The sequence below is a fragment of the Cucurbita pepo genome, chromosome 2, assembly GCF_057944985.1.
Source record: "Cucurbita pepo subsp. pepo isolate OVF chromosome 2, ASM5794498v1, whole genome shotgun sequence".
Classification (NCBI taxonomy): Eukaryota; Viridiplantae; Streptophyta; class Magnoliopsida; order Cucurbitales; family Cucurbitaceae; genus Cucurbita; species Cucurbita pepo.
In genome coordinates, this window is record NC_141799.1 from 1,004,745 (window position 1) to 1,019,335 (window position 14,591).

The 14,591-nt window shown below is 38.4% G+C and overlaps 3 protein-coding genes across 4 annotated transcripts; 1 reads left to right on the forward strand and 2 right to left on the reverse strand.

Moving 5' to 3' along the window:
- Positions 1–1,177: 1,177 nt before the first annotated feature.
- On the reverse strand, positions 1,178–2,756 carry LOC111787656 (putative acetyltransferase At3g50280). Its single transcript, XM_023667674.2, has one exon. The coding sequence runs from the start codon at positions 2,725–2,727 to the stop codon at positions 1,321–1,323; it is 1,407 nt and encodes a 468-aa protein (XP_023523442.1). The 5' UTR covers positions 2,728–2,756; the 3' UTR covers positions 1,178–1,320.
- Positions 2,757–4,883: 2,127 nt separating this feature from the next.
- Positions 4,884–5,818, reverse strand: LOC111787759 (ethylene-responsive transcription factor ERF011). 2 transcript variants are annotated; one of them, XM_023667805.2, is made up of 2 exons: positions 5,616–5,818; positions 4,884–5,453 (listed from the first exon to the last, which is right to left on the reverse strand). In XM_023667805.2, the coding sequence occupies exon 2, from the start codon at positions 5,411–5,413 to the stop codon at positions 4,979–4,981; it is 435 nt and encodes a 144-aa protein (XP_023523573.1). In that variant the 5' UTR covers positions 5,414–5,453; positions 5,616–5,818; the 3' UTR covers positions 4,884–4,978. The 2 variants fall into 2 exon arrangements, with proteins under 2 accessions (XP_023523573.1, XP_023523572.1); XM_023667804.2 differs by having other exon boundaries at positions 5,654–5,815.
- Positions 5,819–10,321: 4,503 nt separating this feature from the next.
- On the forward strand, positions 10,322–12,075 carry LOC111788974 (uncharacterized). The gene is made up of 2 exons (XM_023669579.2): positions 10,322–11,231; positions 11,492–12,075. The coding sequence occupies exons 1-2, from the start codon at positions 10,322–10,324 to the stop codon at positions 11,983–11,985; spliced, it is 1,404 nt and encodes a 467-aa protein (XP_023525347.1). The 3' UTR covers positions 11,986–12,075.
- The last annotated feature ends 2,516 nt before the right edge of the window (positions 12,076–14,591 follow it).

Here is a 14,591-nt window from a genome sequence, read left to right on the forward strand (position 1 = left end):
ATAATAATTCTATTTTTTTTAAAAAAAAGGATATGGAATAAATTACAATAATGATTTCATAATTAAATAGGAATTTTTTTGAAAACATCTAATTTTACGTCTACAGACGTTGAGTCAAACTCCATTCTCTTAGTGCTCCTTAAGAATTTCAAGAAAAACGTCTTTAGCTCTTACTACGGATTAGAGCTCACTACTACCTTGCAACTTTACGAGTTCAAGAGTAAATTCAATCGTTTACGTACAAGTGTTAGAATTTTGAGAAATACATCACAACTCTAAGAGTAAATTTACTATTGACGTACTCACAATAATATTCCCATAATATAATAAAAATGAAGCGTGTACACAGCAATTTGGAAACTTTTTGAATATTATAAAAATGAAGGCGTATATAAAGCGACAGGGAGACTTTTTTGAAAATTTTAAGATTTAAAAATGGTAGTAGTTATGTATTGATTAGGTAGAAGAAGATGAAATTAAAATTAAAATTCAACTTAAACATAATAACAAAAAATGAAAGGTAGGGATTAAAAACGTACTAATAATATAATAAAAATAAAAGGAGAAGTGACCAACTCCATTTCCTCTTCTTTTTAATTATTAAAATATGACTCTCTTTTCTTAAAACAAAATCATTTTTTATTTGAACAATAATAATAATGTATGGTCATACGTTTGGATTTCTGTCTTTTATTATTATTTTTATTTTAATAATGATAATAATAACAACCATCAATTTTAAGTTTAGATTTAAAATATATATATATATATATATATATATATATTTATTTATTTTATTTATTATTTATTTATTTTATTTTATTTTAAAATCACCCCATAATTATTACTATTCAAACCTTCATTTACACACTCATTAATGTTATTCAAAACTTCATTTATACAATAATTAATTTGTTTACGAGGTCAACAGCCACTTTACTTTATTAATTAAATGATTCAGAAGGAGATAGAATGGTTATTCTAAGATGTAACACTAAAATTATTAAAATTATTAGTAATTAAATTAAAATTAAACAATTTTAGATTAAAGACACAAAAAAGCCAACACCGACAACAATTTCATCCCCAGTCAAGGTAAATAGTGTTAGAATGCAAAGAAAGTATGGGTTTAGATAAAATAAAATTAAAAATAAAAAGGTCAAAAGTATAAAAACAATGCTAAAAGAGAGAGTGAAAATTAAAAATTAGAAACTTCTTCAATTTCACAATTGTTTGAAACTTAATGGAGAAATTAGAAACTTGAATTATGAGCTCAAGAAACCATCCCAACTCCAAGCTTGATCTTGAAAATACATCATATTACTCATGGAACAGATGAGGCGGGGAAGAGACAGCACTCATGAACTCCGAATCAGCCTCCAAATTCGCCATACTATGTGGGAACAGAGCGATCTCTAAATCCACGCTTCCTCCTCCTTCATACCCTGGATACGAACTCACTTTGCCGTCGAACTTGTTCGCACGTCCACTCCGGACCGCCACCGCTTTTCCCATTCCAAATTCATTCCCATATATATTGAACTTGGGCGAGCTAGTCATCGACAAGCTGTACGTTACAAAAGTTTGATCCAGTTGAAAAGTAAAAGGACACTCAAACCATTGCTCAACTGCCTCTCTGAACTTTTCTTTGGTGTTGTCCACCACAGCTTCGTGCAATTTCCACGCCGCCCAACCTAGCCCGCCTTCAACCACTTCCCCTGCTTTTGCACTCACTTTCAATGCTGTAATTACGTTGCCGAAGTAATCTTCCGGTGTGGGTACCTCTAATTTTGCTCTGTTATTAGCAATCATTCTGCAAATCGTGATTTGATTTTGTGGTAGGCGGCGAGCTCGTGTTATGGAGCGCCATACAAGCGCACACATCGCCTGAAAGGATGAGATTTCTTCGGTGCCGCACTCTGCATTGGCTTTTGCTTTGAGCGCAGCAATAGATTCTTTCGCGAAGTGGAAGATTCTCTCCCTGAGTTCGGGGGCTTTTAATCTTATCTTAAACTGATCGGAGTGGGTGAAGGGGAGGTTGATAATTGGGCCATGCCCATCGGGAAACCACCGCTTCAGAATGGGTGGCCGTGAAATTGAAACAATATCATCTCCATCCGGTGGTAGTGACTGAAAAATCTCAGACCACGTCTTGAAGAAATTCCAGTGGGAGGTTCCATCGCCAATGGAATGGTTGAAGGAAGAACCGATGAAGATGCCGTCCAATAATTCAGTTACCTGAATGGATAGTAAAGGCAGGGTATGGCCATCGTAGTTGACGGCTGCGTGGAGGTCAGGGTCGAATAAAGAGTGAACCACTAAAGGCACATCAACAGGGGAGAGAAGATGCGAGATTGTGAGGTCGAGGGCGGCGTGGGTGAACTTCGCACCAGGGGTGTTAACGCAGTCCACATAAACTAAGATGGAAGCTTGATGCTCATTAATGATGGAAGCGAGGCGGCCGGAAAGTGGGTAGAAATGAAAGAGAGCAGAGGAGAGGGAGCGTTTGAGGCGGTGAAGAAGAGTGGCCATAAAAGGGTGTCCATCTTCGAAGGCCTCGGAGGGTTTGCGAAAGAGAAGACCCTTTTGGATGTATTGGATGGGAAGGAGGTTAAGATCCCAATGGCTCAGGTAATGGGGCTGCTTTGATTCTTGTGGAAGGCATTCTATGTCTGGTTTCAGAAAGCACTCGGAGATCCGTCGGACTGAAGGATGTTGGGGCTTCATCGTCGTTGAAGATAGGTAGGAGTCCGATAAGAACAAACTCACCACCTCAATTATTTGTTGAAAAGTGGGGATTTGCGATTTTTTCAAAACTGGCCTACTTCATTCTTCGCAATAAACACCGACACTCTTCCTTTGTTTCTACCCATCAGACAGTCTCACTCTCTAACTGTCCAAGCCCAAGCCCAAGCCCAAGCCCAAGCCCAAGCCTAGTTAATAAATATTGTCCAATCCAAGTCGGTTTAAGATTGTCTGCTTTAGCCCGTTATGTAGACCATTTCTTTAGGGACCTAACGTTCTCACTTGCACATCAGTGAGCAAATATTGTCTGTTTTAGCTTACGTATTATTCTTAGTCTCATGTTTTAAAACGCGTCTACAAGAAAGAAAGAGGTTTCCACATTCTTATAAGGAATATTTTGTTCTATTCTCCAACCAATGTGTGATCTCACAATTCACTTTTTAGGGTCCAACGTCCTCGCTGGCATACCACCTGGTGTCTAGCTTTAATATCATTGTAACAATCAAAGCCTATCGCTAGTATATATTTTTTGCTTTGGCCCATTACGTATTATCGTCAGCCTCATAGTTTTAAAACGTGTCTACTAGGAAGAAGTTTCTACACTCTTATGAGAAATGTTTCGTTATCCTCTCTAACTTATGAGATCTAACTCTGATCGCTAGAAACTTCTAACCATAATATTTTAGTCATTTTAATTTTAAAATCTATAAATTTGCGTGGTAAATACTATTTATGGTTAAATAAAATACTCAATATTTTTGAATGCTACATGCTTCCTCCATACACATATTATTGAGTGACGTATTAATTTATTATTTCCAAATAATTGATGTATGACCCGTACGGAGTATAAACCATATAATACATTTTTGTCTCATCATGGGTTAGTGGGCGTGGAATTATGGATTTATTCAATTTCTCGAATATATTAGCAAAAAGATTTGAAGCGGTGGGGACGAACTTGTGTTTTAAATAACTGCACGACACGTTACTGAATTATATCCCAACAAAACCCTCCCCGCATTGGAAACGGTTCGGTACGAAAGCGACAGCTCAGTGACGGTGAGTCACCACTCAATAAACGTTACCATTCCTTTGACCTTTGACCACTTTTTCTTTTTTTACTTCACAGTACATATAACCTTAACCATGGTGTAATTTTTTGGATTATATTCATGGAGGAGTTGGAATAAAAAAGATTAGCGGAGGTGTCGACTGCACCTGGCACCGACCTCTTTGTATGACAAATCATCATGGGATTCCGGCAATTATTAAGGTTGGTGTTGGTGTTGGTGTTGATGTTGGTGTTTGGTGTCCGTATTAAATATAAACTAATATTTGTGGATATGGGTCGTGCATGGAAGCTGAGACGAAGATGAATAAAATGGAAAGAAAATTGTACAAGATCCATGAAAAGCGGTGCGTTTTAATAATTCAAAATTTAATGGAGTTTCAGGTTCGACCCACATCCACGGCAGGAATTTTAAAGGGAAAAGAGAAAAGTCAAAGGTTTTGATTGGCATACTAATAATTAGAAGGAAAAAAAGATGAAAGTGAATGAACCCCAGTTTGGATCACTGGTTACTAGACAGGTGAGAAAATTTAATTAAGATTTGGCATACTAATATTATATTTTTTAGATTTTTTTTAATTTTTTTATAAAGAATGTTGGTTCTTTTCATCAACTGATGTGAAATCTCACACGATCCCAATCGCCATGGCAGAAGAAGAAAAATAGGGAGTTGATGTATAGGGTTTGGAGGGGCGGGCGGCGGTGGTTGGGGTGTGTAAGGAGGGTTGAACTGGAAGTGAGAATTGAAAAGCTCATAATATGAGAGGCCACCATCACGGCTCCTCTCGCTCTCACATATATTGTGCTTCTTTTCTCATTCTGCCTTTGTTGTGGAGTCCACAAGCATGTCATGTGCACCAGTAGTTGTCCCCTCCTTCCAAACTCTTTTCTTTTCTCTTCTTTCTTTTGTTTCTATCCTTTCCCCCATCTTCTCCGGTGGCCGTACCTGGAAACACTCATCCACACGGTCACGCCTCTCCTAATTTCTCCTCTTTTTTTTTTTGGACTACTACTCCAAACATCAAAAATTAAAAAAGAAACTAAATAAAATTAACAAAAAAAGGGGGAACATCAGAACAACTATTTGTATTAGCCGATTTGGAGTGGTTACAATCGCAGAACTACAGCCGATCAAACGGAATCATTGGTCGGGATACGAGATTAATCGTCGTCTGAGCTTTCGGGGTTGGGGTACTGATTTAAATCAGGCTTCTCCGAAATTTGAGAGTTTGAATTAGAGGCAAGTAGAGAGGTTTGGATGGCGTCAACCCTAGCGCCAATTTCGGTGGCTCTTTTGCGTATGGAGGCGGCTGACACATCCTGCAGCTGGTCCTCTTCGAAAATCGATTCCGGGAAATTCAGCCGGGCGGAGGGGCCTCGGAGGTAGAAGACGGCGGTGTCGTAAGCCCTGGCGGCGGCAACCGGGGTTGTGTAAGAACCAAGCCAAATCCTGGAACGCTTGTTGGGTTCTCTGATTTCCGCTACCCACTTCCCCCACTTCCTCATCCTTATTCCTCTGTATTGCTTCTGTTGTTGATGCCTTTGCTTCCTCTTCTCTGTCGATGAACTTACACCCGAGCAAACTTGTCCTTCCATCTTCACACACCGCAAGAACCGATTATGGGTATTTATAATCCTAAAAATTGAAAGATGAGAGCCATGAGAAAAACATAAAAACAGAACCCCAGCAGCAGTTTGAACAAACAAGATGGTGGCGCGCTGTTTGAATCTACTTATACATAGCTTTGGGATTGCCAGATTTATATTAATTCAAATAAATATAAAAACATAAAAATACCCATAGAAGATAAAAAGATGGGCGGAATTGTTTCCTACTTCGCTGCTTCTCTGTCCAACGCCCACGCCCGCCACGTTGATCTTCCTTCAACACAAATCCAACTTTGGCCGACATATTTTATCACCGGTCATGAACATCCCTTTATTTCTCTATTCATTCTTTTTTTTTTTCTTTTCTTTTTCTTTTTCTTTTTCTTGGGCAAACTGAAATAACAGAAAGAAAAAAAAATATTTATATATACATGTTAACGTAAATAATACAAGAAGATGACGTGGAAAATAGGTAACTTGGATGGTGGACAAGTGGATGATGATGGTACAGCGTGGGAGCGAAGTAGCTGAGATAAAAGTCGGCGGCGGTGGACTCTGTGTCCGTCCAAAACTTTCCGTCCACGCAATAAATTTATAAAATATTAATTTTATGCATGATTTGGAGGAATTAATTAGAATGGGAAGGCGGGGGTTCGAGACGGAGAGAGGTTTTAATTTTTATGACGCATTACGTGGGAGCAGTTTGTTTGGCAATAGCTAATGAGAAGAGGGGATGGTCGGTTTGATTCTTTAACTATTTTGACTTTTCAATATACTTTAGCATAATTAAATGTAATTAATGCTTAATTCACCATCTTAAACCATTATTAAAGTAAGTCGTAGCCGATTCCTTTAGTAGATGTTGTAGATTCATTCATATTTGCCTCCCAAATTGGATTTAATTCTTACACGTGTTACAATTAACAATAATTTCACATTTACTCTATGATCGTTTGAATCAAAATTAAAACGTTACCGGTGAGAAATAAAAAATATTGAGAACAATTTTGGAACATTCCGAAGTGAACAACTTGGGAGTTGGGAGGGGGAGTCGGCAGCTATGGTGCTATGTTACCTTTTGTTTTTTTATTTTATTTGTTATTATTATTATTATTATTTTGTTTAAAAAGATATGATTGGATGGGCATTCCCCAATTTGTAAATCACAAACTTGGTTAAATTACGTGTACCAAATCCAATTCCTTCCCCACCATTATTACACTAATTTTCTAAGCCACACAATTTTTTTTTTTTATATTAAGTCTAAACATCCGTATCTAAATTATATCACTTATTAATATCACTCCACCTTTCTTCTTCAATAGCTATTCAAGATATATAGAAAAAAATGTTTCGTTATCCTCTTAAACTAACGTGAGACATTCAGATAACTTAAAATAATTAGTATATGTTTACTCTTTTAGTCAATGGTTATATTTATCTAAATCGATAACATTGTTTTTTTTTAGGGAAATTATTACAAAAAAAAAAAAAAAAAAAAAAACTAGTTAACAAAACAAAAATCAATCATTTTATAAATTGATATTATTTTAGAGATAAATCGAAAAATGATGTAGGAACAACGTTTTGGATAACATGATAAGGTGTGAAAACTATATGTTCATGTGATATAAATAATTGTAGTTGACATTTAGTTTTGGATTTATTTCCTTGAGTGGGTCCCATACAATATATAATAATAATAATAATAATAATGTTTTACACTTCCACAAGACATATCTTAAATATTCTTAAAAAATATCTAAATTTTGAAGTTTTAGTCGCATAAATAAAAGGCTGCTGACATTAACAGGTTTTTTTTTCGTTATTATTGAATTATATAGATTAAAAAAATGGCACAACTTTCTTTATTATTATTATTATTAATGTAACTTAATAGAGACCGAAATAACCAAAAACATGTGAACTAATGTATAAACATAGGATTAAATTATGAAGGCGTGGTAGCGTAATTGGGAAAAACAAAAAGAAGTAAAGTAACGATTACAACTCCTGATCTGACATGGACAACGGTGACTTCCAACTCAGCATTACAACTTCCCACGTCCTCAAACTCCACTCCCCTTGACATCCACTTCTGCTCTCCTTCTCCTCAATCTCTCCATGTCGACACCCACCATCCCATAGCTTTCCATACCCATCAATCACTTCTCCCAGCAAGTACAGAGCCAACCCCAGATACTGTTCCCCAGCCAAATATACAAGGAGGGAGGTAGTGGGTTCACTTCCTTAACTAAAATAACCAATTCGTATGCTATAAGCAATCGGGCTCTGTTCTGTCCCTTTTGTAAATGCCAAATCATGGATGCCAACCATCCAGATCAATCATTATCGCTAAGGGACTTACCGCCAACATAGATATCCTTTCTTTTCCAGCCAGCCCCTTTTCAAATCGCCACTCCGCTGCCTTATTGAATGCACTTATTGGAGACCCTGCGGCCAATTCGGCGACTCTCCTTTGGGCCGCAGCTCAGATATTTGGATTCATAGTCCAACAATTCTGGCCCATGATCTTCCAAAAGCAACACGTGTCTTAAGTAGTGGGTGGGTATATATTAAAATGAAACACAGAATCTTATGATATTGCGTATAAACTTTGGGTAATGATGTGTTTTAAAATTCTTTTCGTTGAATAATGTGTTTTTATAATTTGTTCTTGGTTGATACAAACAGAATGGTTATTAAACGTTGTCTCGTTTGAGAGAGAAAAAGAAAAGAAAATTAAAGGAGACTGCCAGCTAAGGGGAAGAAGAAGATGGAGGTTTCTTAGCCGGAGATCCCTAAAAATGATATTATATGAAGATATGTATGGCGGCAAGATGCAGCGAGTCACCCATGGAGGAAGAAGATTGGTGTCGCCAACACAACGTGCTTCCCATCTCATGAATTTTAAACCTTTTCTTTTCCCCTCAAAAGAACCCATTTCAGAACTGAGCTGATTATCCAAAAAGTTCATTTTTTTAGAAAAAAAAATTGTGGGATTTTGATTCCTCTGCTAATTCCGTTCATAATATCGAACAAAATGGGACATGCTGGTGTGTTTTAGCAGATATTGTTCTTCGTAGGATTTTCTTTTCCATCTATTCCTCAAGATTTTAAAAAGCGTCTAGTATCATAGTCAAACACCAGGCTGTGTGCCAGTGAGGACGATGAATCCCAAAGGGGGTGGATATCGGGCGGTGTGCCAACAAGGACATTGATCCTCGAAGGATGTGGACACCCAACGGTGTGCTATCAATGTCGTTGGACCCTTAAAAGGGACGAGTTTTGAGATTCCACCCCAATTGGAAGAGCAAGGAAGCATTTTTTAGAAGGGCAGGTGATGGGATGGGGTTTCAGCCGGCAGAAGCAGCCAATCATTGCATAAGCCGAATCTGTCTGCTGGAACATAGACAGTCGATATTGTATTGGCTCTTACTTGCATGGTTTTGCCTCCTCATACATCGATTGTGTTCTTCTATTTTTCCATTTTTCTAAAACGAAAAAGCCTTCGCCATTTGCACTCATAATCCTCGAATCTTTGCTTTCACATTATTAACTGTGCACAGTGGTTGATATTATCATTAATAATGGAGCTACCCTCCCCTCCTCATTTCAAATTATAGCACCAGACATCCCCACTCCTTCAAACACTACCAACTCAATCATGTAAAAACCTTCATTAATTACTTTCTATCCCACCCATTTTTACATCCCCAACCACAAATTACTGTTCAAAGTTAGCACTTTGCGTAAGAACTTGGAATTACTGAATAAGGTGAGGTCGAGGATCAGAAATGGAAGGAGTGGGTGACTTGTGTGTTGCCTTAATCTACTATAAGTGGATTTTCAGCTTAGCTTTCCGGGCCCATTGGAGTCATTTTCTTATTAAGACAACATTGCGTGAGAACTTCTATGATGGCCCAAAATTTGTTTATTAGGGAGGTTTTCACACCCTTACATAAGGAGTGCTTCGTTCTCATAATTTACTTTTCTTAGGGCTCAACGTCTTCACTAACACATTTTGTACAGTGTTTGGCTATGATACTAATTTGTAATGATGATGTGAGATCTCACTGTCCACCCCCCTTGAAGGCTTCGTTCTCACAATTGGGGACCAACGTTCCCGCTAGTATAGTGTCTGATGCTAGCACACCACCCGATGACTATGATTTTGAATGACCCAAACTCACTATTAACCAATCTAGTCTCAAAAGTTTTAAATAATGTTTTGTTCGTCTCAAAAGTTTTAAATAATGTTTTGTTCGTGTCTGTTACAAGATCTCACAACTTCAAATTCTCAAAAACTGTCTGAGGTAAGCTGTGCAAGTGTATCTGTGGTGTTTTGTGTTTGTGTGTTGGGACTGCTGGTCGGTTGCATTTTAACAGTCGCCGTGTACGGCGGAGTGGCCCAAAATCCCACCATATGTCCCCTCTGAAACACAAATAATCAGACACAAAATACAGGAAAAGAAATAAAAAAGAATAACCTTGGTTTTGATTTGTAGTTGGAAGCAGATAGGTTGGGCTTAGTTTCCAATTCCAGGTAATCAAAGCATTATCCATCCAGGCATCTCTCTCCACAGTCCCTCCACCCTTCCTAAGCAACATGAATCAGCACATTCCATTTTCTATCACAGAACTCTGTCGGCTATTTTTTATTAAATAATCCGAAACTCTGTCCATTCCTTTGAAATGGCTTCAAGTTCAAGCCATAAATAACACCAGACCAGACCAGACGACTATTTGCTTTGCTTCTTCTTCCTTCCTTTGAAAAAAGTCGTTAATTTTTGCCGCCCCAATAACTTTCTCCGCCATTCCCTCTCAACTCACCTTCTTGCTCTCAAAAGAGTCTTCCTTTTGTCGATTCGACGTAAAGTTCTGAGGTTTTGAAAAATGGCCGGATTCTCTCCTGTTGCTGCAGCTGCCGCGTCCGTCGTAGTTCTTGCATTGTTGCTGACCGGTTTGCACTTTTGGAGGCGGCGGCGGCTTCTTATTCAATCACAATCTGTTGAGACCTTACAGAGTGTGGAAAATTCATTACAGCAATCTGGTTCTGGGACTGTGAAGCTTCATCACCAATCTGAATCAGACGCCAAAAGGCGACTCAGTAATTTTTACCCTTCTGGGGTTTCGCAAAAACGTTTGTTCAGTTGGAACGACAACCCTTCGCTTGTCAACGACGCCGTCGAAAATGGATGGACCCAATTCGCTTTTACCGTCTCCATTTCCTCTTCTCCATCTTCAAGATCCCGTTTGTTGGGTTTATTTGCGGCCGGCGAGACCGAGAAGGAGATCCCCGCGCCGGAGATTAGCTGGGAAGTGAGTCAAGGATCGGCCGATTTTATGCAGAAGATAAGGCTTAATTCCGGGTTTAAGAAGGCGATTAACAACACCGTGTATCCTTCTTCCCCTCCTTCCTCTGTTATCAGAACTGCTCTGCCATTACCCGGCCCTCCCCTGGCTTCTTTCCCCCAAGAAGCGTATTTTGAGATCACGATTTTGAATATTTCTGGCGAGGAAATTGAACCCATTGCAACTGCAAAAGAGGGCAAGAGGATTAAATTGATTCCCGAGAATTATAACTCGAAAACGAGTTCAGAGTCTCTGACTTATTTTACATCTAATAACAGAGTTAGCAACGTCGAGGAATCGAAGCTCAATGCAAAAGACATGGAAGATGAAGCAGAAGAAGATGCAATGTTATCCATTGGGCTCACTTCCGGCGAATCCACCGCTTCTAAATTTCCCGGCAGCTATCCCGGTAGCATCGGATTCAACTCTAATGGCTCAGTCTATCTCGATGGTAAAATCCCAAAAAACACTTTTTTTCCCCCTTTCCTTTCGGACACTCTGCTTTAGTGTTCAGCAATTAAAATGTAAAATAACATAATAATATATCCTAAAGAATCCGATCCATTTGTTTAATACCAACCAACCCACTCCAAAATGAATGGTTTTTTCGTTGTCATCCATTTCTCGGGAAAGCTGTGCTTAATAGAACTACCAAATTAGAACTGTTCTGTTATGGGTTTCTAATTCTGTGATTGGTTTCGTTTCATTCAGGAATCAAATTAGTGTTTGAATCTGAGAAAGCAGACTGGGGAAGGGCGGAGAAGGTGATCGGATGTGGGTTCGATCCAAAACAGAAGAAGGTGTTCTTCACGGTGGATTCAGAGGTGGTGCACGTGATCCATTGCAAGTCAGAGGAATTCGGAAGCCCAATGTGTCCGAGTCTGGCGGGCAACGCCGACGTTACAGTGTTGGTAAATCTGGGGCAAAGCGTGTTCAAATACGTAGCAGCTCAAAGAACTCCAAATCCTTGCTTTGTAAGTCCGCTTGTGAATGTGGGCGGTGGTTGCCGTGGCAATGGGTACGAAGATAGCAGAGAGCTTTTCTCGATGGGAATGATCGATTCGCAGTGGTTTAATCGGGCCTCTCCAAAACCCACCAATAACCTCGTTGTTGATCATCGAGAGGACGACGAACTGTCCGATGAAATTGAACTGTTTGAAATCGTCGTCGAAGATGAACAAGTAAAAAGATTTCCCCGTTTCTAATGGGGTTTTTTTCTTTTGAATTTCTCGCAGCCTATTTGGAGATGGTGTTTGTTAATATGAGCAAGCTGAGAATCGACGTGTGTTGCCTTATTTCTTCATTCTTTCAATTCAGTGGTTTCAAATACAATGCATAACGTCTCATTTATAGTATAATTCCATCCGACTAAAAAAATTGAAGGATGAAAATCCTGACTAATTTAAGAAATGATCATGGGTTTAAACAAATAATACTCTCTTGGAGAAGTCCAAAGCAAAATCATAAATGATCGTGAGTTTAAACAAATAATACTCTTTCCATTGGTGTGAGGCCTTTTGGAGAAGTCCAAAACAAAACCACAAAAGCTTATGCTCGACAATATCATACTATTGTGGAGTGTCGTGTTCATCAATATATTTAATATTATTTTTCTTTACCTTTAATGATGTAAAATAACAAGAGTTAGAGTAGGCCCAGCCCGGTAGGTACCGGCCCATCTGTATCACTGGGCTACAACAACTTATGGCCCGTAACTAAAGTATAACAAGAGTTAAAGTAGGCCCATATTGGTAAGTACCGGCCCATCTGAATCACTGGGCTACAACAACTTATGGCCCGTAACTAAAGTACACATGTCCGGTTGATTATCCTATTTTATCGAAATGACATGTTTCCAAAACTATATTTTCTAATTTTTGTTGAAAAAAAAAATCAAAAGTATAAACTAATTTAATTTTTAAAATTAGTTATGCAAAAAAGAAAATTAATTAATTTAATACGTGATTTATAGATAATTTTTCTTTTAATTAGACAACATAGGATTATTCTTCCAATAATCTTGGACACATGTCACATATAGAAACATCGTGTTTATCTCCTCCTTTCAATCATCAACTCCATTGGAAGGAATCCAACGCACCATGTGATAACAAAGTGTGATGTCCCACATTGGTTGGGGAGGAGAACAAATCACCATTTATAAGGGTGTGGAAACCTTCCCCTAGTAGACGCGTTTTAAAGCCTTGAGGGGAAGCCCGAAAGGGAAAGCCCAAAGAGGACAATATCTGCTAGCGGTGGATCTGGGTCGTTACACAAAGCCACAAGTGAGCATGGAGGTAAAATTTAGGCACCAAAATAGGTCAAAATAGAGATGAGAGTGTACTCAGTTGTCAAAATGACAAAGCCCACAACACTCGAAACTTGAACAAAAGTGATGATGATGGAACACTTACATGTGACTATTAGCACATGTCCTGTCCCAAATCCAAAGGCCCAAAATTACCTTAAAACCTCCAATTGATTGCAGTTTATAACAAAGACAAGACATGATGCACAAGAGAAAATCAAATACTAGAGTCCCTACTGCTCTCTCTGTTGGGGCCAGGCTTCCTTGTAAATCTTAATCCTCATAAATCTAATCAAAATCCCATTTCCAATCATACCTTATCCCATGAAAATGTGTAATAAAGATATTCTTAAGTGCACGCCGCTATCTTCAAGCTCCTCCCTTTTCCTTGTGGTTTTAATTTGGACCCCATCAGGATCGTCATGGTAAGTGTTGAATTATGAGACCTCATAATTTCTTCTCCACAACTCGTTCTTTTAATTCATACAATCATGTAATTAAAAGGGGAAAGAGACTGAAAAATGAGTGTCTTGTGTCATGGTCATATTCGTTCATGTGTCCATGTTACACCGAACCCTTTATTTGTTTTGTATTATCTTACTATTGTATTTTCTATTTATATGACTATTCGACGAAATCATGTCTAAGTCTGCAAGACCTGAATCACCTCAAAATGTATTTACTATGGGTGATGCGACTAATCGACAATTCTTCATACTCGGAGCTATATGCTATCTAAGTCGTTGTGTTGTCTTTCTCGCTTGTAGCATGTAACATTGCTTTTAAAACCTTCCTTCGATCTTGCTTTCAAACCCTCGAAATTTTTTGTGCTCCCATTTTCTAAAATATTCTCAAAATGGGACTAGAGACTTGAGCATACGCTACTCGATTGTAGACGACGTAAAGTTAGTTGGCCACCTTGCATACAAAATTAAAAAGAGTATGTGAGAATAATGGTGGAATGTAAAGCAGGCGAGAGCATGTGATGCAAAATGCTTTACACGTTCAGAATAAAAGGCATGAAAAAAGAGGTTTTTGAAGGAATGTGAATAAAGAAAGCAAAAATTGACATCCCGCCACCCTTGTCATGTGGCTAATGAGGCAAACACTTATTAGTACTATGTAATGAATTTTATAACATAAAGAATGAGGTGGGTAAGATTAGTTCATAAATCAACATTACTATTATTATTATTATTAATAAACCAGATACCTTTAAGAACATTCAAAGCGCAGCTCTCAAGGATTTGATGTCTGAAAACTGATAGCTCAACTTACGGTCCACATCTTGGAGGCCCTTTTGGTGCCATTGGGGGAGTGAATAAGATGCTCATCACCGCGTACAATGATAAGCCAAAAGCAAAGGGAAACTAGCGATGGATGGGGATAGCCTATCTTTTGTTGGTTCAAAATGCTCAGCGACTCAACAAATTGCCCCCAACTGGCAACCACCATTAACATTTCTACGTCACAAAATGCATTGCCATTGTTATTTACTCTCTA